Source organism: Oryza brachyantha, chromosome 5 (genome assembly GCF_000231095.2).
Source record: "Oryza brachyantha chromosome 5, ObraRS2, whole genome shotgun sequence".
In the NCBI taxonomy this organism is placed as follows: Eukaryota; Viridiplantae; Streptophyta; class Magnoliopsida; order Poales; family Poaceae; genus Oryza; species Oryza brachyantha.
In genome coordinates, this window is record NC_023167.2 from 11,964,947 (window position 1) to 11,989,447 (window position 24,501).

The window sequence follows — 24,501 nt, forward strand, 5'->3', positions numbered from 1 at the left end:
CCTAATTTTATTTTTTGTTTTTCCGTTTCTAATGTTTGACCATTTATTTTATTTAAAAAATTGATAAAAAATGTTAAAAAATAGTCACGTATAAAGTACTATTCATATTTTATCATCTAGAAAAACAAAAATATTAATTACAATAAAAATTCAAATAAGATGAAGAGACAAAAAATTGTATCAAAAGAATATAAAAATAATCTTATTTCGGGACGAATACAGTAGTACATCTTGCTGAAATATTTGAACACTCAATAGTGGATGCGTGGAGTAGCAGTAAAACTTTATGTTTTAAAAAAGAGAATAGTACTACGACTAAATTTTAAGCGTAGAAAAATGGGAATTCTAGGTGAAAAGAAGCGAAGAGTGAATTATTGCACTCATCTAAAACTGAAGTCCACGAGGCGGTAGCACTCTCATCTAAAGGATGCCATTATTGGTAACTATCCAATCCAATCAAACCGAGGAGAGGGGAGAGAGAAAGAATCAAACCGAGGAGAGAGAATGAGAGTGGCATTTTTTTAATTTTACCGAACCCCCTCTTCTCTCGCTGCCTAGCAAGACTCGCCGAGCTAGGACTGGAGTGGTTGCTAGGCTAGCGTCAGGAGCGAGGCGGAGGCTGGGTAGCTAGCTCTCCCTTTCGCGGCCATCTATGCGCGGCGCACGCGCGAGCGAGGAGGCGTGAAATCCGAGCAATGGCGGTGGGGATGGCGCCCGGGCAGGGGCGATCCGCTCATCTGTAGTAGAGGTGCCGCGCGGAGGGGGTTTGGGTGGTGGTGGCGCGAGATGGGATCTGGGAGCAGCAAGGGCGCCTCGTCGGCGTCGGCCGGTGGCGATGAGGCGAGGAAGGGGGATGGGAAGGGGCGGAGGGGGAGAGGCCTGCTGCAGCGGCTGCCGAGCACCTCCTCCTGCTTCCGCGGTCACGACAGCGCGCCGTCGCGTGACGACGCTTCCTCGGCGTCTCCGCCGCCGCCGCCGCGGCAGTTTGAGGTGAGGAAGACACTGTCGACGTCCGGCTTCCTTTGGCTAAGTTGGGAATGCTGTGCGTGTAAATGACGTGTGATCATGAACTGGATGTGTGCGTGCGTTTCCATCGATGGCATGAGTTAGATCTCGTGCTTGTTGAGCGATTGCCCTGTTTATCATGTCGAGTCATGTCTGGGTGTTTGGTTCCTACCGTTTCCAGAACATCGTGATGGAGATGGGAGATTGTCGAATGCGATTCCTTTGACTGCTGCATAATTTGGTTACAGTGATTTTGACAGTGCGTGGAGCGTGGTGAATAGTGGGAGTTTCCTGATCCATACTCATATTTATGAAGAACTAGCGTATAATGAAGTGATTAAATTTGTTGAAACCAGACGAATTTGTTCTCTTGTAATAGTGTTATATATGTAAGGATATGCATTTTATGAATTAGATGCACTCTTTCTAACAGAATGATGCATTTGTGTCTTTTCCAGTCTAGCAAGGGAGGGGAGGCCGGACGCTTGCCTTCAATTCCTCAAGTTGACAAATCTGATGAGGATGCTCCCACGAGCCCTAAATCTCATCCAGGTGAAGGGGCAACATTACCTTCATCACAAATAAGCAGAGAACAGGGTGTTGATGTATTGCAGAATGCCACCGCTGGCAACACCACAGGGGAGGTCAACCAATTACCAAATCATTCTGACAGGCCACGACCACGTCTTGGTGTCAACTTCGGGTTGAGTAGAGCTGTCAGCTTGGGATCATCGGTAGCCTGCTCTATTCTCTCATCGGACCTCTCCACTTCAGCTAATCCTGATGGAGGCCATGGAAATGTGGACAATTCTTCTGGTGCAAACATCTCTCAGCAAGGTGGTGCATCAACCGCTGGGATTGATTCAACCCTGAATATGCTTAGAGATAGTGTAACAGCACAAGCTAGAGCAGCACATCAGGCCAGGAGAAATTTGCTAGAATCCGACAATGCTAACTTGAGGCATTCCAACAGAAGGATGGGAGCTCAGGAACCTTTTGAAGGCAGTGTTCGATTCAGCCGAACGTTGAGTGTTGGACGTCTCCGTGACAGAGTTCTGAGGAGGACCCCATTCTCAGATGGGTTATTCACCCCTTCACTTCTTTACGATAGGGCAATATGGCCATCAGGAAATGCGAGTGCCAGGCAAAATTCAGCAATCATGCAAAGGACTAATTCAGAGAGAAATTCTGAACTACAATTGGATTCTTCAGCTGACCCTGCAACACTAAGAGAGGCCAATAATCGGGATCTACTAGAGCGCAGATCAGCTTTTCTTGAGAGGAGAAGGATACGATCTCAGGTGGTCTGTGTTTCAACTATTCCGAATCTTCAGTTTTCACCTGTACATGCTAATGCTTTTGTTTCCTTAACAGGTCCGAGCTCTCCAAAGATTGGGCAGCAGGTATGAAAATCTATCAGGACTATCAGGACATGAGAGATCATGCATACTATCTGGTCAGCATAGAACAGGAAATTGCAATTGCAGAACGAACAGTCAACCAGGAAATTCTGATGAAGAAACCAACACAAGAGCTAGCATATCAAGAATTGTTATGTTAGCAGAAGCACTTTTTGAGGTAAGTAGTACTGTTATCTGTATAATATTTCTGCTTTCCTTGACTGGAGAAATATGCCAAATTGCATCTGTAATTCCATATGGTTATACACACCAGGTTTTGGATGAAATCCACCAACAGTCTGCTGCTTTATCCTCAAGGCCATCATTTTCCTCAATTGGGTCGGTTCCTGCACCAAAGGAGGTTGTCGAGCGTCTTCCTGTAAAAGTGTACAGGAGATCATTAAAACACCAAACAGAGGAGGCTGCACAGTAAGCCACCTGAACTTTTATAGAAATTATTCAGCATTTTTTAGTCAAATATTTGGACTTTTACCCGTGTTCAATTATTATGGCCATTATTATCTGCTCACAATATTTAGTGTCAAACTCAATCTTGAGGATAAGTGAAGGAGAGGTAAGTACAAAACTGTGAATGTCTAATGTCTAAAATGATTAAGATCCTCTGCCTTTTAATCGCAACAAGCATACGCTTATCTGTGCTGCTTGATCACTCATCAAGTGCTTAGATAGAGACATGAGTGGTATTGAGTTGTAACCAATGGTATATCTGGCCATTAGTACATGCTATTTTTGACTCGGCAAGGTCTCCAGAATGCAACCTTTTCCACTAAGTTCTGCTGTTGTTTGTTTATAGAATCCTATAAAATTATAAATTATTCCCTCCTTTCCAAAATATAGGAACCTAGTACTAGATGTGACACATCCTAGTACTATGAATTTGGACGGATGTGACATATTCTAGTACTATGAATCTGGATACATGTTCAGATTCATATTACTAGGATTGTCACATCCAGTACTAGGTTCCTATATTTTGGAACCGATGTAGTACTATAGATGTCGTTTACAAGATATTTCTTCACATGATCAAATTTTTACTCATCCGAACTAAATATTTAAACTTGTGTTAGTACTCAAAAGTTTTGATACTCTGACTAGATATATCATGTACCATATGTGATCCAAAATTTCAAATTCTAAGCTGAGTATGAGAAAGGTTCCCATGGATGTTAGTTCTTTGCTTGCAATATAATGCAGCCGTTATTCTCTTAAAAGGCATTTAAGCTGCTAGTTCATTTCCAGCTTTCTTGCACAGTTGCACCTGTAAATTTGCCCACAGCAGAATGGTTTAGTACTATCGTTGAATAAATCCAAATAAAGAACAATGTGTCATTTTGCTCTTCTCATCTTTCCCTTGCTAATGCAGATGCTACATTTGCCTTGTTGAATATGCTGAGGGAGACTGTGTCCGTATTCTTCCATGCAATCATGAATTTCATCTAACATGTGTAGATAAATGGTTGAAAGAGATTCACAGGTATGTTGGATTAAACTACAGACTTTGTAGTCTTCATAACTAAATGAACATAATTACGGTGTAACTTGCTATGTGTGCCTGTTTTATGTCAGAGCTCTATAGCTGTTCCCTGATAAGTGTTCTAACATAACATGAGTACATGCCACTATGCCAGTTAACCAAAGCAACATTATGTAATGAAAAAACCTACGTGCTTCATATTTACTTTTTATTTTTCAGGTTGCTGGTGGGGAATTTGGTTTTAAAACTTTCTACACTACAAAATCCAATCACAACGAAAAAATATTTCAGAAGTCATGTCTTCTTTTGTAATATTTTATTGTCATGTTAAGTGAGCTTTCAACTAAATCCTATGCGAATTAAGACCCCCTTTATCTCTTTGACGTAGTTCTGCCAGCAATAATTGTGGTCAACTACAATACGGAAATAATGTAATTTTTCAGCAAAACAAATCTGTACATGTTTATACATGTACTGTTTGAATTTTCAGTTGAGATAATTCGTTGTATAGGTATCTTTTAAATATTTTTCCTTGCAGCAAGTGTGTGTTTGAAATAGTTCCTGATTGCCACCTGGCCTCATTTATACTTGCTTAAATATTGCAAACTTTGGTATCCTAACCTAGAGATGCTCTCCAATTAAGCTAAGAGCTACTACTCCGTCCCAAAAAAAGACAATTTCTGGGTTTTCTAGATTGATCGTTTGATCATCTGTTTTATTTGAAAAATTTATTAAAAAATTAAAAAAATAATCATATGTAAAGTACTATTCATGTTTTATCATGTAGTAACAATAAAAATATTAATCATAAAAAAATTTCAAATAAGACGAAGAGTTGAAAATTCTATCTAAAATCTCATAAATTCGTTTATTTTGGGACGGAGGTTGTATGCAGTAGAACCATATAAGTTTTTCTGTCTGAATTTTGTTCCTCCTTAATTGCTCAAAACATTTGGCTTCATATGTATGTAAACCTGCTAATACGAGTATAAACCTTGTCTTTCCAGGGTTTGTCCGCTTTGTCGTGGCGATGTCTGCAGATCTAATGCATCAAGCATTGGAAAAACCACATGATCTTCTCTTTTATGAGAAAAATGGAGCTTCTGACATTGTCTCTGATCAAATCCCAACAGAATTTGTAATACACGTGTTTCAGGTGTAATTTCACTCATTCTTTCCCTCCTCCTGTCAGGACAACTCAGAGTGCTCCTTCATGTGGTGGCAAATCTGCATGGCAGTCATCACCATTATAAAATCGATGAACTGCCATGTCAATTTGGAATTCTTGTATGGCGAGGGAAGTTTGTTGATATTAGGATTTCGTTATACGTTTTCTTTGGGTGTTTGAACTTCTTGAGACGATGACTGTATTTTTAGATGCATCAGCCAATGACAACTGTCAAATCGTGTTGTCATGCTGGAGCAATCCATAGAATTTTCATGCTGTATGGGTTTGTTGAAGCATAGAGGCAGTTTGTGGCTGCCTGGCAGTGGAGAATCTTCTTAAAGGATAAATGAAGTATAACTTGTAGTATTTTTATGTACAACCGTCAGCCAGATGTAAACATAAACAAAACTGCTAAATGTTTGTTTTACAACAAAGGAGAAAAATAAAAACGGTTATATGAATTGACTGTCATGCTATGGTAGCGTAAACACATGGTTCCCTTGCCAACAGGGCAACTAGGTGCACATCAACACGAGGACAACAAAGAATTACCAACCTAACAAGTATACCTTCCATCAAAGTTTTCAATCTGGATGTTGGCCAAACAATTAGTAGGGATCAGATTAGAGTTTTCGCCTCGGATAAAAAGTAGCAGTATTCAAACAATAGGTTCTAATGAGTTTCGGCACCGCAGCAAAGGGCGTTTGACTTGCTGCTAACACTGAGGTACTAGTTGGTCGAAAATATACCCTGACTTTCTATTAGATTTATTTATGTGCTAATGAATCTAGACACGGAGAAAAAATATATACATTAATGTATTGATAAATCTAGATGGACTCAAAAAGTCTTGTAATATCCATTTTAATTCACCTAACCTAGCAAGCAGTACCTATGATATGACAGACTAATTAAGAGTGATAAGAGCATCTATCCTTTTCTATGGTTGCGTTCTTTTGACGGATGAAAGATGAAAGAATATCTGATTTTCTATAGCTATTTAATTATATAAACAATGACATCAACTAATATAAAGTTTAAAATCTACTTTAGAAATGTGAGACGATAAACTTCTATATAGAAATTTTTTTTTTTGCAAAAGATGCGGCACTAAGGAGTTTGGGAATCATGTGTATAAAAGTCGAGGAATAATATGGGAAAATCAATTTCAAGCGGACACAACCTAAACATGGGTTTTGGTAAATTAACAAAATAATGATTAAGGAGAACATTAGTTCAGTAAAGATAAGGAAGATGAAGAAGACAAGTACAATGTAACCGAATGAATGGAAGGCAACGAGTGGCTAAAGGTAAAAGGTATTAAAAGAAGGGTTGGCAAGATCCATGTGGTGCTTGGTGCCAAATGATCTATGTGGTGGTAAAAAGGCAAATGTTGACACAATGCTTAAAGAGCCGATCAAGACTATAAGAAGTCACAAATTACATACTGAGTATCAGTCTTTTGCTAATGTGAAGCAAGCGGAAAAAGATTGGCAGAAAGAATATCAAACTAATATAAAGTTTTAATGGGCCAAACTGCACAAAGGGTGCAATTCGGTCGAATAGTATGGGTGTGACCATACATTCCGACAAGTCACAATGAATTGTTGGAAAGTTTCTAACTAGTGGATTTGGACAGTCGGAAAGAAATGACCCTATCGGACCAGAGCATGCGTCATCCAGTCATCCAGACGATCCGAAGTATATTGATCGAACGGTATGATAGTGTTGTAAAATTTAATGCTTTGGATGTCTAATAGGATCAGACCATCAAATATGTGGTTGGACAATCTGTTTAATACCTTTTCTGTTGGACCTTCCATTAGGCGGACAATTAAAATTGAATGGGTCGGAAATTAAATGTCATTGATTTTTAGGTCCAATTTTTACCATTCATCTTATTAAAAACATTATATAATATTAATTATTTTGTTACAATATGATTTATTATTATAGAAACTTTAAGTATAATTTATAATTTTGCAAAGATTAAAATTTTGAATACGACTAATGTTTAAACGTAAATTCAAAAGTCAATGAACTCATATAAAAAAAGAATAGAGTAAGTACTCCACAAATATACTCTTTTAAGAGATATATTTGAATTCTATAAATACGATTTATCCTAGTTGAGAATTTGAAGTGGTTTTGGAAGTAAACTGTAGGACTATAGTCTTAAAGCCGGGGTGGAAATCCGTATACGCCTATGAGGAAAAAGGAGAAGGAAAGAAAATTATCCAAAAAAAACCCTGAAAATTAAAACAAAGAAAAAAAAAACTCACCCTGTCGTTTCAACCGATCCTCACGTCCTCTCGCAAAGTCGAAACCCTAGTGACGCGTAGCGGAGGCGGGGCTCAGCCATGGCGGCGGCAGCGCCGGGGCAGCTGAACCTCGACGAGACGCCGTCGTGGGGCTCCCGCGGCGTCGATTGCTTCGAGAAGCTCGAGCAGATCGGTGAGGGCACATACGGGTACGGCATCTCTCGATAGCCCCTAATCTCGACTCGATTTCCAATCCATCGAAACACCGTTGCGTCGTTCCAACTCGTTCGCATCGGGTTCGTTGTTTGTAGGCAAGTGTACATGGCGAGGGAGACGGAGACGCAGGAGATCGTCGCGCTCAAGAAGATCCGCATGGATAACGAGCGCGAGGGCGTAAGTATCCGTGCGCTGTTTCCTTCGATTTGTCTTTTTTTTTTTCGGGGTTTGATGACTTCATCGTTCTATATCTGGCGCAGTTCCCCATCACTGCAATCCGCGAAATCAAAATCCTCAAGAAGCTGCACCACCAGAACGTCATCCAGCTCAAGGAGATCGTCACCTCACCAGGTCTTAACCAATGATTCGACAGAGCATATCATCTTATTATTTACTGATAAATACCCTCTGTACCTAGAAGAATAATGGAACGGGGTAATTGTTGCAGGACCGGAGAGAGATGAACAGGGGAAACCAAGTATGGCTTTTTTAAAGAACAACACATATTGTTATTCTTGATTTACTTCATATTTTTTATGTTGGATGTGCTGTGTTGTCGTATAGTCCACGGTAACAAGTACAAGGGGAGCATTTACATGGTCTTCGAGTACATGGACCATGACTTGACTGGGTTGTCAGATAGGCCTGGGATGCGGTTCACTGTGCCACAGATTAAGGTAAAACCATTTATATGTGTATGATGGTTCTTGGCTTGCTATAAGGTATAGTTGGTGATTTAATGATGAAAAGATAACTGGTATATTGCCATGCACCAGTGCTACATGAAGCAACTCCTTACAGGCCTTCACTATTGCCACGTTAATCAAGTTCTGCATCGTGATATTAAAGGTATATGACTAAACTTAGTTTGATTTTTTTCGTCACATAGTGATCATGATTTTGTGGTGGTTGTACTAATGATGAATCAATATCTACTCTTTTTGCAGGATCCAACCTCTTAATAGACAACGAGGGTAACTTGAAGCTGGCTGATTTTGGCCTAGCAAGATCATTTTCAAATGATCATAATGGAAACCTCACTAATCGGGTGATAACTTTGTGGTATAGGTATTGCAGGACTACGAACTTCTCATTAAGTTGCATATTGTGTTTTGCATTTTAGTTTTTTCCAAGGTCTGCTGATTGTTTGCTAATGATTTTCAGACCTCCAGAGTTACTGCTCGGAAGCACCAAGTATGGACCAGCAGTTGACATGTGGTCTGTTGGTTGTATTTTTGCAGAGCTTCTCAATGGAAAGCCAATTCTGCCTGGAAAGAATGAGGTATTGTTTCTTCAGGATTTGAGATTTTTTTTATAGTTCTTCAGGATTTGAGTTACTAACATATGTAGTAGTTATCTTAGATTTAGCAAATCATATGATAAGTTGCTAGCCTGACATAAGCTGAGTAGCCTTAGTCTCTTGGAGTTGGAGGTGTTCTCAATTAATATCTGTGTGCTAGAGTTGAGGAAATTTATAATTTTGCCTCTTGTCGGCCAAATCTTTGTTGTCTTAATTTAATGCTATTAACAGCGAATTCTGTTTATTACTATGTGAATCTAACATGACTGAAGTTTTAGAATGCTTTCTGATGAAGTGATTTGACTTCTGCATACATGTGAAAGTTAGTGCATAGATAGTTGGAATAAATTGATAGATTTGTGCTATGTAGCAGGTAGAATGAAACTTTAGAAAGTTCCCCATATTTTGCATACTGCCTTCAGTCACACATTAAACTTGGTGCAGCTACCAGCAGGGAAAATCATGAGTCATTCCTGCAGCCCCGTTACATGAAAAGTGATTTGCATCGGTTACATGCTCATTCATTGTATATGTTTTAGAAGTTGAGTAATGCTTTTACGCCTTCACAGGAGGAACATGAACTTATTAACACATTCACTGTGCGGCAGCTTTATGAATCTTAATTTGCTTCAAGACCTATGTGGTTATTTTGTACTCCCTCCATTTCATATTATAAGATATTTTTACCCTACCTAGATTTGTTCATGGATTAATATGTCTTCAATCTTTATATGTGTCTAGATTTATTAACATACATATGAATCTAGGGAGTAGGGAAGACCAGAAAATCTTAATGTTTAACGGAGGTAATAGATGATATAAACAGTTCAATACAGTAACACCCTGTCTGACCTAGCGCTCCTCAATTTGGACAATTTCAATCGGTCTCCTTAATTGTTTTCAGTTTTCACTATAATCGTACATTCCAAGCTGAATATGCAACTTAATATAGTTAATAATATACATTTGTGAGTGAACCTTTGTCGCTCTGCCTTTTTATGCAGCCAGAGCAACTAAGCAAAATATTTGACGTGTGTGGCACACCTGATGAATCAAACTGGCCGGGTGTCACAAAAATGCCGTGGTATAACAATTTCAAGCCGCCCCGCCCATTGAAGAGACGTGTTAAGGAGAACTTTAAGCAGTAAGAAATTCTTATTTCTTGAAGGGTTGCTTGGAAGCTCTTCCAGAAATGTGCTTACTTACCTTCCTTTGTTTTCAGTTTTGATCGGTATGCTCTTGATCTGCTTGAAAAGATGTTAACACTGGATCCAGCACAGGTAATATCATATCATTCTTTTGGTTTGCTTAATTCTGTTGACGCATGAAATATGCGTGCTGTGTTCTCTTCGTATTTCCTCAGCTGTCATATTACTGAGCTGTAAGTTGACATAAATTTGCACTGTTCAGAGGATATCAGCACAGGATGCCCTTGATGCAGAGTATTTCTGGAATGATCCCCCACCATGTGATCCTAAAAGGTAGTGATCATAGGCTTCCCACCTATTGTTGCCACATCTAACATTGCTATTTGGCTCACTTTCTTTATTGATCTCATCTTTTTCATTTGGAATAATGCAGCTTGCCAAAGTATGAATCTTCACATGAGTTCCAGACCAAGAAAAAACGCCAACAAATGCGGCAAGCTGACGAAGCTGCGAAGAGGCAAAAGACACAGCATCCTCAACCACATGGCCGTTTGCCTCCAATTCAACAAACAGGTCAGCCTCATCCTCAAATCAGACCAGGCCAGATGATGAACAATCCGCATCCACCGATGGCTGCTGGACCAGGCCATCACTATGCAAAACCCAGAGGGCCAGGAGGCCCAAGCAGGTACCCACAGGGTGGGAATCAAGGTGGAGGGTATCCAAACCGTGGCGGGCAAGGTGGTGGTGGCGGCTATGGAAGTGCCCCTTACTCTCAACCAGGTCGAGGGCCGCCACCACCGTACCCCGGCAGTGGGATGGCCGGAACAGGTGGTCCAAGGGGTGGCGCTGGTGGTGGCTATGTAGGAGGGCCCAATTATCAACAAGGTGGTCCTTATGGTCCTTCTGGCCCAGGCAGAGGGCCAAGTTATCAGCAACAAGGTGGTTCTCGCAACCAGCAGCAGTATGGAAACTGGCAGTAGTATATACCCATTTCAACACCATGTCAACTGTCAGCAAATCTGATGCTAACTTGATCCTTGATCTATTGTTATTGTCTTGGGGCACTACATTTTGTTAGATCGTGTATTGCCTGAATCTAGTAGGAATTGTAGCAATGTTGTCAGTTTTTGATGATCAGACAGTAGACACACACAAGCTGAGCCAGCAACAGATTATCTTAATTTTCACTGGTCAGTTTATAGTTACAGCTATTGCACATATTATCATGAACTTTTCACTAGTTAGTTTATAGGTACAGCTATTTACAAGTTGCCATGGAACTTTTACACGTCGAAGAAACTGTTCAGATTCAGAGTCTGTTTCGTGGCTTCGGTCGTCGTCTTCTCTTGCACCGTGGCCGTCTTCTTGGGCTCAGGCTCGTCGACGTCCTAGCGCTCGTAGTAGTGCGGCGCGATCTCCACCAGCCACTCCGGTTTGAGCTCCGTCACCTGACGCATGTACTCCTTGGTCGTGAGCACCAGCTCGTGGTACACCACCCATGGCGGCAGCGGCGCCTGCGCCATACCGGAGCTCGGGTGGACGAACACCGTCTGCCGGCTCTTGACGGCGCGGTACGACCCGTCCCTCTGCAGCCGCGCGGCGTGGCGGAAGTACCCCGCCGTGACCGCCTTCCTGATCGCGTCGAGTTCGCCAGCGGCGGAGCACGGCGCGATCTCCACCCGCTCCAGGAGCGCCTCCAGCTGGTCGCGCACGTCCCGCGCGCGCCGCATGGTGCGGTTCTGCACGAAGCTCTCGCGGCACCACTGCGGCGAGTAGCCGGACTCCCTCCACGCGTTGTACACGTTGAGCAGCGCGATGTGGTCGCCGACGTTGCCGGCGTGGAACCCCCGCCGCGCGGCGTCCGCGTGGACCTGCTTGTCCTTGGGCCGATAGAAGACGGCGTTGCCCGCGGACAGCATGGCCGCGATGGTGATCACCTCCTCGGAGCACCCGTACCTCTCCGACGCGACGATGGCCTTGGAGAGCATGGGGTCCAGGGGGAACTCCGCCATCCTCCTCCCCGTCTTCGTGAGCTCGCCGCGGCTGTTGAGCGCGCCGAGGGCGAAGAGCTCCTCCAGCGCCTTGAGCAGCGACTCCGCCGCCGGCGGGTCCATGAAGTCGAAGCCGACGAGGTCGTTGATCCCGAGCGCCTTGAGCGCCACCACGCCGTTGGCGAGGTTGCTCCGCTGGATCTCCGGCACCGTGTCGTCGTCGAGGTCGCTGAGGTAGTTGTACTCCGTGTAGAGGCGGAAGCACTTGCCCGGCCCGGTGCGCCCCGACCGGCCGGCGCGCTGCTGGGCCGACGCCTTGGACACCGGCGCGACGAGCAGCGACTCCATGCCCGTGCGCGGGTTGTACGACTTCACCTTGCAGAACCCCGGGTCGACCACGTACTTGATCCCGTCGATGGTCAGCGACGTCTCGGCGATGTTGGTGGCGAGCACCACCTTGCGCGCGCCAGCCGGCGCCGGCTCGAAGATCTTGGCCTGCAGCTCGGTGGGGAGGTTGGCGTAGATGGGGCAGACCACCAGCTCCGCCACCTTGCCGCCGAGCACCCTCAGCCGCTGCCTCAGGATCTCCTCCACCGCCTCGATCTCCTCCTGCCCCGTCAGGAACAGCAGGATGTCGCCGCCGGCGGGCTCCGTGGCGTGCAGCTGCAGCACGGTGACGACGGCGCCGTCGATGTAGTCCGCCTCCGGCGCCCTGGTGTAGTGCACGGCCACGTCGAACCGCCGCCCGGGGATCCTGAAGATGGGCGCCGCATCGAAGAAGTCGCTGAACTTGTCGGCGTTGAGCGTCGCGCTGGAGATGAGCAGCTTCAGGTCCGGCCGGAAGCGGGCGATGTCCTTGACGAGGCCGAACAGGATGTCGGTGGAGAGCGTCCGCTCGTGGGCCTCGTCGACGACGACGACGCTGTAGCTGGCCAGGTCGGGCTCACCGAGGAACTCGCGGCGGAGCATCCCGTCGGTCATGTACTTGATGACCGTCTTCTCCGACGTGCAGTCCTCGAACCTGATGGAGTACCCGACCTCGTGACCGAGCTTGACGCCCATCTCCTGCGCCACCCTCGCCGCCACGCTCATGGCCGCCACGCGTCGGGGCTGCGTGCACGCCACCTTCTTCCCGCGCGCCGTGTACCCGGCCTCGTGGAGGTACTGCGGTATCTGCGTCGTCTTGCCGGAGCCGGTCTCGCCGACGATGATCAGAACCTGGTACTTGTCGATGGCCTTGAGGAGGTCGTCCCTGAACTTGTACACCGGGAGAGTCTTCCTCTCGTCTTGCAACGAGACCTTGGTATCCAAGGCCGCGGCCAGCTCGTCGGCCGCCTCGTCCTCGTCGTCAGGGTCAGGCACAGTGCCCGCCGTCACCGCCGACTTGACGAACTCAACGCGGTCGTCGAACACGAGCTCGTACTCGTCGCCGCGCAGGGCGCGGTGCATCGATCCGAACTGCAGCCTGGATTTCCGTATCTGCTGCTCCTCCCATGCCTCCTGCTCGGAGAACACGTTCGCCGTCGCCACGGGCTCCTCGTACCGCCGCCGCGCCACCGAGAACTCCTGATCTATGTTAGCGGCGGCGTCGTACGCCTCCGGCATAATGTAGTCGCTGCCGGCGTCGGCGCTCTTGTCACGATCGATCACGAGGCCGTAGACTTCCTTCTTACGCCTCATGTCCGTCTCCTCGGCGGCCGACAGCTGGGCGCCGGGGAAGAGGAACTCGTGGTCGACGATCTCGTCGCGCATCTCCTCGACCTTCTTCTCCTTCCGCTTCTGCAGGTACGCATGCCGGGAGAGACTCCTGAGCTCCGAGGCGTCGTTCTTGTCCATGGCTTCAGACCGGCGCGCGATCTCGTCCTGCTCCTGCTTGGTTGGTCTCCGATCCATCAATCGCCTCGTCTTCGCCGCGTCGCGCTCCCTGATGTTCCGCTCGAGCTGCGCCTTCTCGATCTGATCCCGCTCCATCTCTTCTTCCTCGCCGGAGTCGCCGCGCTCCTCCTGCGTGCTACGCCGCCGTCGCACGTTCCGTGCGGGATCGGGCACGGCGGCCGCCTCATAGTATTCGCTCACGGGCTTCCTCCTGAAACGCTTCCTCCCGATGTTAGATGACGAGGTGGAAACGCCGGCGTCGACGCCGCTCTCGCCATCGTCCCCGTCGTCGAGCAGCTTGAAGGTGCTCTGCCTCTTGGCCAGCGCCACCGCCGCCTCCATCTGCCTCTGGTACTCGCTGGTCCCGGCGTCACCGCCCCCGCCCCCGCCACTGCGAGGCACCCTTCCGTACACGTCCTCCGCGAACGCGACGGTGTCGGGGGAGGGCGGGAACCCGCCGAGGTCGACGAGGCGGCCGGCGAGGTCCCCCGCGGACGCGCACTCCCGCGCGAGGCGGACGACGAACTGCGCCACCCCGCCCTGGGAATACCCGAGGAGCGCCATGAGGCGGTCGGAGACCCACGTCTTGAGCTGGCCGTCGCTAGCCGCCATAGGCCTCGCCGGCGGCGGCAACACGCGAGGCGGAGATGATGGGCTGGGCTTGTGGTGGGCGGTGCGGCCAAGGCCGGTTCGTGTTTTTGTGTTTTGACGTATTCGACGACGCGGAGGCGGCTCCGGTATGGCGGTTCGTGTCACTACTGGGAAAGTGGGGACCAACGCAAACCGACTTTTTGTAGCTTGGAGCGCACGCTTGTATGACACGAGATTTTGTTGGTATATTTTGAAAAGTTTGAAATGTCTTCTCCATTTCTTTCGTATTACAATTTTTTCCCATTTGTTTGAACTTACATTTGTGAAAAGAACTCATAATGTTGTACCCCTAGAATTTTTTTAGTTAATATCACAAATCCACAATGCGGCTCGAAACATGTTTGACTCGTTTGTAAACCAAAAAAACCCAAGAATGACTATATGATACCCCACGCATGGTTTTTGCCCTAGCAAAACTCTAAGCAAATTAACATTAAAATAGTAGCATGTATAGTGTTTTAGAAGTTTGCTTATAGTATGGAAAAAAAATTCCCTACCGGAGCACATTTTCTTAAAAATCTAGGGTCTGTTCAATTTGTTGCTATTTTTAACCCTACCAAAATTTGGTAGGATAACGAACCAGACACACTTCATCCCAGGCAACCTTACCAAGATTTGGTACTTCTAAAATTTTCCACTCCTAAAACCATCACTAAATTTTGGAAAGGCGACAAACAAAATGCATCCAACTCTACCAAAATACCAAAATTTGGCACCAAATAATGGTATGGTTTATCTGGGCAGTAATATGAACATACCCCCTGGTATGATTTGAATATTTCATTCCTATAAGAACTATTTCAAGCAGATTGGACATGTCTATCGAACCTCATGAAAATGAGAAAATTAGATATATTTCATGTGAAACATGGATCATGTATGCCAACAGTTCCTCCAGGTGATATTACATATGTTTTTATAAGATGTTCTAATTCTCTATAACCAGTATCTTTTTACTTATGTTTATGCCTATAAGCCAAAATTAGATTTTGCAACATTAAATTTAGAGTTGATTTTGGATTTTTTAATTGAATTTATTTTCTAACCTTAACTTTTATTCTAAGAATACACATATAAAATTTTTATTTACAAATTATTATTCGGTTGTAAATATGTCATTTGATTTTTTTTGTGAAATACCCAAACAATAACTCCCGATTCACATATAGATGCTAATAAATTTAAATACACATATAAAACATATTTATTAATTTATGAATAAATCTAGTTATAGCTAAAACATCTTATAGTATAGAACGAATTGAGTAACAAACAAACTTCCTGTGAACCAAATAAAATATAGAGCTTGAGGGAAAGGGTTCTTATCTTTTTATTTTTGTTTATAATTATAAAACAAAATCTGAATTCTCAACCTTAAATTTAAAGTTTATTTTAGGATTTTTTTTATCATAGTTTATTTTATAGCCTTTACTTTTATACCATCGAGAACATGAAACGAGAACATGGAAAGAGAGAGAGCGCACCCTTGATGGTAACCATGCGTTGGGTGTTGTTGGCGTTGCATAGCCCTTTCTCTGGGTAAGCGGCCCGTGAGGGGAATCAGCAGGCTCTTGGCCTCGATCCTCGATGGCTACCATGGATCCAGATCAGGTGCAGTTGCTGTTTTAACTGTTCAACGAGTTGAATAACCTATGGCTGGATGAAAAGCATGTATCCTCATCTTCCCTCCTTCACAGCAAGAAATATGAGATAAACCTGGAATTAACTTAGTAGATAAAGAATATTAAGAATATGAATACACAAGATTTTATTCTTGTACACATCTTTGTTTGTGTGTGTTGATTTAGGCCAACACATATTAATTGATACTTGCTTTATTTTGGATAAGCGAATTTCATTTTCATTGCACCAAAATTTTGTTTAAGCACGACGCAAAGGAAAATATTGAACCATGTCTTTCTTAGCTGCTCATAACTTTTGCTTATAGGTTAGATGTTGAAACAAGCCACATGTAGGATGATGCAATAAAATTCATGGGATTTGGAATATTGGGCTTCAAACATGTAAGTTCAGATATATTTACTTAAACTAATTGATAAGATCTATCTTTTATTATCTACATGCAGTGTTTTTTTTAAAACTTGACATTACCTCATCAAATGACTAAATTCAATACCTATACTCAGTAAATGGCACCAAGGGTGTAGAAGGCCCGGAAAAAAAAAAGAAAATGAGGGGAAGGGAAGAAAGAGAATCTTCATCCGGTAGTTAGTTCCTTTTTGAATGGATGGATGGCTATGACTGCTAAGGTTGCAGTCAAAGATGCATCTGCACCTGATACGGATCCGATAAGCATGCATTGTGTGTTGTCCTTGCATGCCATTACATGATGACTCTTGATCTTCCAAGGTGGAAGGGATGGGAACTGTCTATATAATATACTACTCCATCCATTTCGCAAGATAAGACTTTCTATTTAGGTTTATGGCTGCTAATGAATCTTGAAACATATATAAATTATATATATTCACCAATGAATAAATTTAGGCAAGACTGGAAAGTTTTACAATATGAAATGAAGGTAGTACCTCTATCCCATATTAAGTTCATTTTTTAGTTTTTAGATATAATGTTGACTCTCCGTCTTATTTAAAATTTTTTTACGATTAATATTTGAATTTCATTCTTGCTCCTATTTCGGATTCTAACACAGATTTTGCCCCTTTTTAGGGTTTTCATTTTTACCCCTGTTTTTTTAAACTGAATCGAGAGTTTGCCTCTGTTTTGGATGGAGGGACCTAACAGTGTTAACTTGAGGATTAAAAGTATTCTTTTACCCTTTCTCGAAAATTTTATTTTTAGCCTTGTTTTTTTGTCACTTGCTTTTTTGCCCTCCGTTGTGAATCACAACAATATATATACAACAAAGCAAATGATAAAAAACATGGTGAAAAATAAAATTCTCAAGAAAGGGTAAAAAATACTTTTAATCTTTAAGTTAACACCGTTAGGTCCCTCCATCGAAAAGAGGGGCATACTGTTGGTTTAGTTAAAAAAATAGAGATAAAAATAAAAACCCTAAAACACTATATATACACCCATGTGTTAAAAATCCCTCGATCGCGCGGACTGAACGCTTTCAGAAAGCTCATCACCCCACCGGCCAGCGACCAGCTTTGACGGGCATCCGGACACAACTGTAAATTAATGATTCCCTTTCTATTAAAAGAGAGATTACGTGGTGTAACCGTGTAAGCACCTTAGCACAATACATGTGAACCAAACAAAAAAAAAAACAAATCAACACCAACCATCTCGAAGCTCTTGCGCATAGCGCACAGACAAGGGGAGCAATCGCATAGCATCTCGCAAGTTCACAAGCGCTTTTTTTTCTGGTGATGACTCAACGGGCTCTTCCATTCCATCATGTACATGGCGTCACCGACGCGGCTACGGGCTACGGCTACGGCTGGCGCCGGACGAGGAGGCGGATGCTTCATGCCCGTGCCCCCCCTCGCGTGGTGGTGCCGTCGTGGTGGTGCTTGCCGTCGTGGTCGTGGTCGTCGAGGTGCCAGGTGTGGCGGTCGGGCTGGACCCAGCGGCCGTCGAGGGCGCGGACCATGCCCTTGTTCTCGTCCTGGCGCCAGCACGCGGGCACGCAGTGGTGGTCCTTGAGAAAGTCGCACGCCTTGTTCACCAGCGCCGGGTCGCGCCCGCTCGCCAGCACGAACCGCTCCCCGCGCCCGTGGTACCTGCACCCACCACGCCGCCACCGACTTTAGACTCGCAAGTCACCAAACCAGACGATCGGTATATCCAGACTGGAGTAGCACTCATTCCATTTCCGTAATTCGTAAAAAAAAATAGTTTGTGGACAGATCATGATGTAGAGATTAATCTTAAAAAGTGCATTTCTTAAATTAAATAAGTCATTATTTCCTATATATATCTAAATAAAAATTATAGTTAAAAGTACATTGTAAAGAACATGTTATTGTTCAAAATATTAAAAAATATAGAACCCATGAAAGCAGAAAGCAGAAGACTAATCTAACCGTCAACACGATGTGGTTGTAGACAGAAATTAGTCATGCTGCTCCCCATCATCTTAACTAACTATCCCCCGTACAAAATTACAGAACTCACTGAAGCGGAAGACTAATTCAACATGGTGCAGCGGTAGATATGAAGAAAATCTAACAAAAGTCATTGACAAATACGTAATTCTAAGAAATATCATCGATGAATGTGAGTTCTACAAAATGTTATCATACAGATAAATTTGTCTAAGAAATATTATTTCCATCAATTTTTTCTGTTAAGTGCTATAGTATGAGTTTATTTAATGGCAAAAACGCATGAAAATCTAACGACAATAACATTTTTTTAGACAAATTCGTTTGTCCGATGATATTTTTTTTAAACCCGCGTTCGTCATTGGTATTTTTTAGATTTTCTCGTAGACATAAATCATAGTTCCCTTATTATCGACTCCAACTTATAAGTATAAATAAAAATAAAAATTTTAAAATATAATTTTAGAGTTGATTTTAGGTTTTTTTAATCCTACTTTATTTTATAACATTTATAATAAGTGATTTCACTTATTATAAGCGTAACGTGTTTGGTCCTTCGGTGGTTGCAGCAGCTCTGCCGCTGGGCTGGCGTGGCATGACATCCTTAATGATTGGTCAACCGGTACAGTACAAGATCGAGAACCATCGGGACGTGTTTCTTCAATTAGTACTCCATACTACTCGAGTCAGGTCGCATGGCGCATCGGTCCTATACTGATCAACATTTAATTAGTGGCCTGTCATACAGGCTGGCGTCCCTCTTAACAAAACCTGAGATTTGCTGACCCCGGTGTAATAATAAAGCCTCTCGCCCTCTCCTCGAAACAAGTCGCTCTCGGTTCTCGATTTTTTTTAAAATTAATACTGCCTCCGTCCCTAAATGATTGACATCGTTGACTTTTTTAAATATGTTTGACCATTCGTCTTATTTAAAAATATTTTAAAATTATTAATTATTTTTATATCATTACATTTATTCTTAAGTATATTTTTATGCATATACGTAGTTTTACATATTTTATAATTTTTTTAATAAGACGAATGGTCAAACGTGTATAAAAAATCAACGGCGTCAAACATTTAGGGACGGAGGGAGTATTATTTTAATGAAAAAACACAAAATTAGAGGTTATCCGTGCAAAAATCGCAAATTTAGGGTCCTGTCGAGTTCGATAGGACTCCAATTGAACGACCAGCAGTCGATTTGAGAGGAGATCGGACTAGATCACCAACGCTGCAGTTCGACAGTCCCGGCTGGCTTCATAGTCGAACGGGTAATGGGTCCTGTCAAACTCTCTCCGTTCGATGGACCCTAGTCGAACGGCCACGATAGACCCCTAAATTCGTGATTCCCCCCGGATGGTCTCTAATTTTATAATTTTTCATTAAAATAATATTAATTCTCAAAAAAGAATTTCTCGCTTCTCTATCAGACTGCAAATTTTCTGTAAGACTTTGCAACTTGACAGTAGTCCTACTATACTATGTGAACCTTACCGAGTACAAATTGCGGCAATATCTATCCGTTTCTTTTTCTTATGCTTATGTTTATAAACTAGAATTTAAATATTTTAACCTTAAATTTAGAGTTGGTTTTGAGTTTTCTCCACCAAAATTTATTTTTCACCCTTAGCTTTTATATCACTAATAGTATGTACATAAAATTTTATTTAAACATATGTCATTTAGCTTTTTTTCATAAAAGAAGAAAACATCCACCCCATGCAGCGTATAGTATGGCTCCTATCCTTTTAATTCTTCACCTACTTATAACCTAAATTTTAAAACTTAATTTTGGGTTGGTTTTATGTTTTTTTATGTTGTAGATTGTTTTATAATATTTGCTTTTAGATTGCTAGGGGCCATATATAGAAATTCTACTCGGAAATTATTTTTCGGTTATAAATAAGTTGTTTCAATTTTTTATAAAAGTGGAACGATGGGAGCCTATAATCCTGGTTAGCAAGTCATTATTATTGAGTGGAACCTGTTTACCATGCTATCAGCTGTCCCTGTCCTTAGTTTTTAAAATTTTGTCATGAACCCATAATAACTATAGTAGTTGTACTTATTATGTGTTTGGGAAATAGAAACACATGTTCTGGATGACGGATCACGCACGCTAGCTAAACTCAAACAATGAAACAATCATACCCATCTCATCAAAAGGAGAGGATCATATCATTTCATTTCATTTCATTGCATCTCATGTCCGGCATGCATGATTGGTGATCCGATCGATCTGTTCTAGTACCACGTACCATACTACTGTAGCAAATTAACATGGTGACGTGTTCTTTTTTTTTTTTTGAACACATGCGAAATGCAAGCATCCACATACTATGTTGCATTATTGTAAACTACTTGGCAAGTTGTCCGATAGCTTGTGCCCTCCGGTTTTAAAGTCCCTAGTAATATCGTCATCAACCGTACTAATGATATGAGTTGACAGCTTCAGAATATTCCTGGGCCAGACAACGTTGGAAGACATTTCCTATCGTCGATTACTTTTAGTCGTTCCATACTTACTCTCTCTTACCCGGTCACCACGCTACTGTCATTATCTACCGTCTATTAGCGACTTGAATCAGTCCAATGCACGTCAATAACAACCCAGTTTCAGGCGACGTCATCACCATCAACTTGTTGGCTTAAACTAAACCTGAAAAATGGGTCGCCTTGAAATGGCCACGTCGTGAGCTTTTTTAGTAAGAGAGATTAGGTATGTTTTGGATTGGCGAGCTTTACTAAATTTTGTTAATGTCAAAATTTGTCATTAACAATTCGTTCCAATGATATTAGGTGTAGAGACCCGTTTGGTTTGACTCGACATCCTACCATTTTAGGCTGATGTTATTAGATGTTTTGGGAGGAGATGAGGAGTTACTAAATTTTATATACGTGGTTGAGTGGTTTGCTTGGTTGAAAAGGTTGTTTTTGTCGCCTTATCCAAGAAATTTTAACCAAAATCAGTTCACCTCAGATATTTGGCTTCAGAAATTTGGAGCATGGGATGAGGAAGTGTACTAAAATTTGGTAAATTCAACGAGGTAGTAGGAGTATAGTAGAGCAAGTTACCCGTCGAGGAGGTGGAGGTGCGCCTCGAGGTTGTGGTGGCAGGCCGGGTCGAGCGTGTCCTTGAGGAACGGCGAGCGCTTGTGGTCGAGCGCGAGCTCGACGCCGACGTGCGCGTAGCACCAGGGCACCCGCAGGAGCCCCTCCGCCACGCGCCGCAGCATCGCCGGCGCCCCCTCGTTCAGCAGGATCCCCGGCATCCGCGCCACGCCGTCGTGCACGTTCACCACCCGCAGCGCCTTCACCCCGAGCTCCGCCTCGAACCGCTCCTTGAACCGCGCGTTCCCCACCCGCGGCCCCGCGAACGAGTACACGCACACCGCCGCACTCTGCATGCACGCACGCACCCCGCGCCGCCGTGTCAGTGCGCCCGCCGGCCGGCTCTCGGCGATCCAGACGAGCAGCTACTAGTACGTACCTTGTCGTTGTGGAGATTGGCGCCGGACTCGGCGATGTCGTAGGCACTGATCATGGCGAGGGCGCTGCCGAGGCTGTGGCCGGTGACGGTGATGCTGACGTCCTCGCCCAGGGCGGTGTAGCGGGCGACGAGGCGGCGGACCTCCATGAGGACCTGCTCGCGGGCGGAGTACTTGCAGAAGCGGCAGGTTGGGTCCTTGTCGGTGTAGAGGTCCACGAAGCCGGACTCGACCTTCACCTCGGGGTCCGGGCACGGGATGCCCTCGTCGGCGACGGGGCGGAGGAAGTCCATGAGGTCGGACACCCACTCGAGGCGGGTGACCGTGCCGCGCCACGCGATGGCGATGTCGCGCCGGCCAAGGCGCGCAGTCTCTTCGTCGGTGGAGACGGCGACGTAGCCGATCCAGTTGGCACGCTGGCTCCAGATCTTGGCGCCGGCGCGTGACTGCGAGAAGAAGTTGGGGAAGCGGAAGTTGGAGGTGGCATAGAGGTAGCGGGAGACGGCGTAGCCCCGCGCCGCGGCGGGCATGCCGAGGCGCTCGAAGAAGGCGCGCCGCGGGTACTTGCAGCTGCCGCAGTAGCGCGACGCCTGGTCGTAGTCGAAGGCGTCGTAGCAGGCCTGCGCGAACTCGCCGTAGCGGATGAGCTCCGAGCGGAGCAGCGGGTCCATCGGGTCGAGGAGCCCCGCCCAGTCGTCGCGTCCGTGGATCTCCCGCCACCGCGCTGCCAGCTCGTCGTCCATGTGGTCGTGGCGCTGGTGCCTCCGCGCCGCGTGGCGCCGACCGGGCGCGCCATCGTGGTGATACAGCTCTTCATCCTCCTCTTCCTCCTCCGGCGCCGCCGCCGCCGCGTCGTGTTCGAGCTGGCCGACGAGGGAGGCAACCACCGCGTCGTCCCTCGTGGCCGCGGAGGGGAGGCGCAGCCTGTCGTCGTCGCTGGTTGTGGCGGTGAGCGGGCGGCACGGAGCTGGATCGCGTCGGAAGGAGAGCCGGGCCTGCGTGGTGGCGGTGGCGGTGCCGCGGAGGGGAGAGGAGAGGTGGGTGGAGAGTTCGCGGCAGGAGATGGGTGCCATTGGGATGGTCACCGGCGAAGTCGCGCCCGGGTTCGGGTGAGCGAGTGTTCTGGGGAGATCAGAGTAGAAGTAATTTATTCAAAATTCTCCCATTATTCATTGATGATGGGACGACTTGTGCGCGTAGCTGCAGGACTTTGGACGGAGTCGGATCCAACACTTTGTGCCCGTTTAGATTGCCAAAATTTTTGGTTGGTATCAAAATTTTTTGGCGGATTGAGTTTTTTTTGTAGTTGGGCAACTAAACGGGATAGGCAAAAAAGGAGGGTGTTCATACTACTGTGCATGGTTGGATTTAATCTCGGACAGTCTGCCCCTCCAATTCTGATTACAATCTGCATGTATGTGTGCTTGAGTAGTTACTAGTACTCATGGTACCTAAGCACCAAGAGGTGTCAAAATTTTGATGTAAAATTTTGGTACCTTATGATACTTTCTTAAGGACCGTAAAATTACTCAGGTACCACCTATTTGTGATTTAAATGATGTTTACATTGGGCATTTAATAGGAGTATTGTTGGCTTCATTTTCTTGTGTTCACATGGATGGTGGCAAAACATTTTGGGTGTTTAGTTCCCAAAAATGCCAAAACCTAGCATGTTCCAATTTTTTTGCAAAACCATAAAAATTTTGGCCAACTAAACAGGGCCTTTGGTTAAGGAATTGTTTAGTTCCTAAAAATATCACATCGAATTTTTGATATTGGGCTCGCCTATGGAGCAGTCGCCTAAAAATTTTAGAACCATCAGTCGATTCTGTGGAACATTGGATTTTCATCCAAAGCGAACTGATGGAAGGAAACCCATGGACAAAACACAACCACTAAGGTCTTTCCTCTCCTTAACGGTCACAATTATCGGCTAACAAATCCTATATTTTCAGTCACCTGACCAATAGCAAAGGTGTTAAATGAAGCATTAAATATAGATGAAACGAAAAACTAATTGCATAATAATGGAAGAAATCTTGAGACGAATCTTTTGAGTTTAATTAGTCCTTGATTAGCCATAAGTGCTACAGTAACTAACATGTGCTAATGACAACTTAATTAGGCTAAAAAAATTCGTCTCGTGGTTTCCAGCCGAGTTATGAAATTCGTTTTTTCATTTGTGTCCGAAAACTTCTTCCGACATATAGTCAAACATACGTAACCCCTTCTCCAAAAAAAATTTACCATCTAAACATGGGCTAAATCTATACACTCTACTGTTTTCGTTGGCTGAGATGAAGCAATCTCAATCTCTCGTGATCAATCCTCTATTTCTATCAATTATTAAGTAAGTTTCAACAAAAAAAAAAATACTTTCTTTTAACTTACGGACCAACAAAAATTAACAGAATACGCTCCGTACTATCCTACGGTTGAAATAATGTAACAATGCAA

General features: G+C 44.4%; 3 protein-coding genes and 1 pseudogene across 4 annotated transcripts; 2 read left to right on the forward strand and 2 right to left on the reverse strand.

Moving 5' to 3' along the window:
- Positions 1 to 524: 524 nt before the first annotated feature.
- On the forward strand, positions 525 to 5,307 carry LOC102715390 (E3 ubiquitin-protein ligase RLIM). Of its 2 annotated transcripts, none has more exons than XM_015837896.2 (6): positions 525 to 990; positions 1,464 to 2,306; positions 2,380 to 2,583; positions 2,680 to 2,834; positions 3,793 to 3,903; positions 4,123 to 4,561. In XM_015837896.2, exons 1-6 carry the CDS (start codon positions 787 to 789, stop codon positions 4,232 to 4,234), a joined length of 1,629 nt encoding a protein of 542 aa, XP_015693382.1. In that variant the 5' UTR covers positions 525 to 786; the 3' UTR covers positions 4,235 to 4,561. The 2 variants fall into 2 exon arrangements, with proteins under 2 accessions (XP_015693382.1, XP_006654355.1); XM_006654292.3 differs by lacking the exon at positions 4,123 to 4,561 and adding an exon at positions 4,911 to 5,307 and having other exon boundaries at positions 529 to 990.
- Positions 5,308 to 7,304: 1,997 nt separating this feature from the next.
- Positions 7,305 to 11,204, forward strand: LOC102715663 (cyclin-dependent kinase C-1). The gene is made up of 12 exons (XM_006654293.3): positions 7,305 to 7,541; positions 7,644 to 7,725; positions 7,809 to 7,899; positions 7,997 to 8,026; positions 8,113 to 8,225; positions 8,325 to 8,397; positions 8,496 to 8,616; positions 8,713 to 8,830; positions 9,853 to 9,992; positions 10,071 to 10,128; positions 10,259 to 10,329; positions 10,430 to 11,204. Exons 1-12 carry the CDS (start codon positions 7,432 to 7,434, stop codon positions 10,977 to 10,979), a joined length of 1,557 nt encoding a protein of 518 aa, XP_006654356.2. The 5' UTR covers positions 7,305 to 7,431; the 3' UTR covers positions 10,980 to 11,204.
- Positions 11,205 to 11,257: 53 nt separating this feature from the next.
- On the reverse strand, positions 11,258 to 14,616 carry LOC102702195 (annotated as a pseudogene).
- Positions 14,617 to 17,555: 2,939 nt separating this feature from the next.
- On the reverse strand, positions 17,556 to 23,286 carry LOC102702473 (phospholipase A1-Igamma1, chloroplastic-like). The gene is made up of 3 exons (XM_006655214.3): positions 22,047 to 23,286; positions 21,632 to 21,957; positions 17,556 to 18,229 (listed from the first exon to the last, which is right to left on the reverse strand). Exons 1-3 carry the CDS (start codon positions 23,115 to 23,117, stop codon positions 17,974 to 17,976), a joined length of 1,653 nt encoding a protein of 550 aa, XP_006655277.2. The 5' UTR covers positions 23,118 to 23,286; the 3' UTR covers positions 17,556 to 17,973.
- Positions 23,287 to 24,501: the final 1,215 nt, after the last annotated feature.

Coding starts and splice junctions, on each gene's coding strand:
- LOC102715390 (XM_015837896.2), top strand. CDS start 787: ATGGGATCTGGGAGCAGCAAGGGCGCCTCGTCGGCGTCGGCCGGTGGC. Junction 2,584..2,679: donor TAGCAGAAGCACTTTTTGAG/GTAAGTAGTACT, acceptor TATACACACCAG/GTTTTGGATGAAATCCACCA. Junction 3,904..4,122: donor TGGTTGAAAGAGATTCACAG/GTATGTTGGATT, acceptor TTTATTTTTCAG/GTTGCTGGTGGGGAATTTGG.
- LOC102715663 (XM_006654293.3), top strand. CDS start 7,432: ATGGCGGCGGCAGCGCCGGGGCAGCTGAACCTCGACGAGACGCCGTCG. Junction 7,542..7,643: donor ATCGGTGAGGGCACATACGG/GTACGGCATCTC, acceptor CGTTGTTTGTAG/GCAAGTGTACATGGCGAGGG. Junction 8,226..8,324: donor TCACTGTGCCACAGATTAAG/GTAAAACCATTT, acceptor GCCATGCACCAG/TGCTACATGAAGCAACTCCT.
- LOC102702473 (XM_006655214.3), bottom strand. CDS start 23,117: ATGGCACCCATCTCCTGCCGCGAACTCTCCACCCACCTCTCCTCTCCC. Junction 21,958..22,046: donor CCAATCTCCACAACGACAAG/GTACGTACTAGT, acceptor GCGTGCATGCAG/AGTGCGGCGGTGTGCGTGTA. Junction 18,230..21,631: donor CACCTCCACCTCCTCGACGG/GTAACTTGCTCT, acceptor TGGTGGGTGCAG/GTACCACGGGCGCGGGGAGC.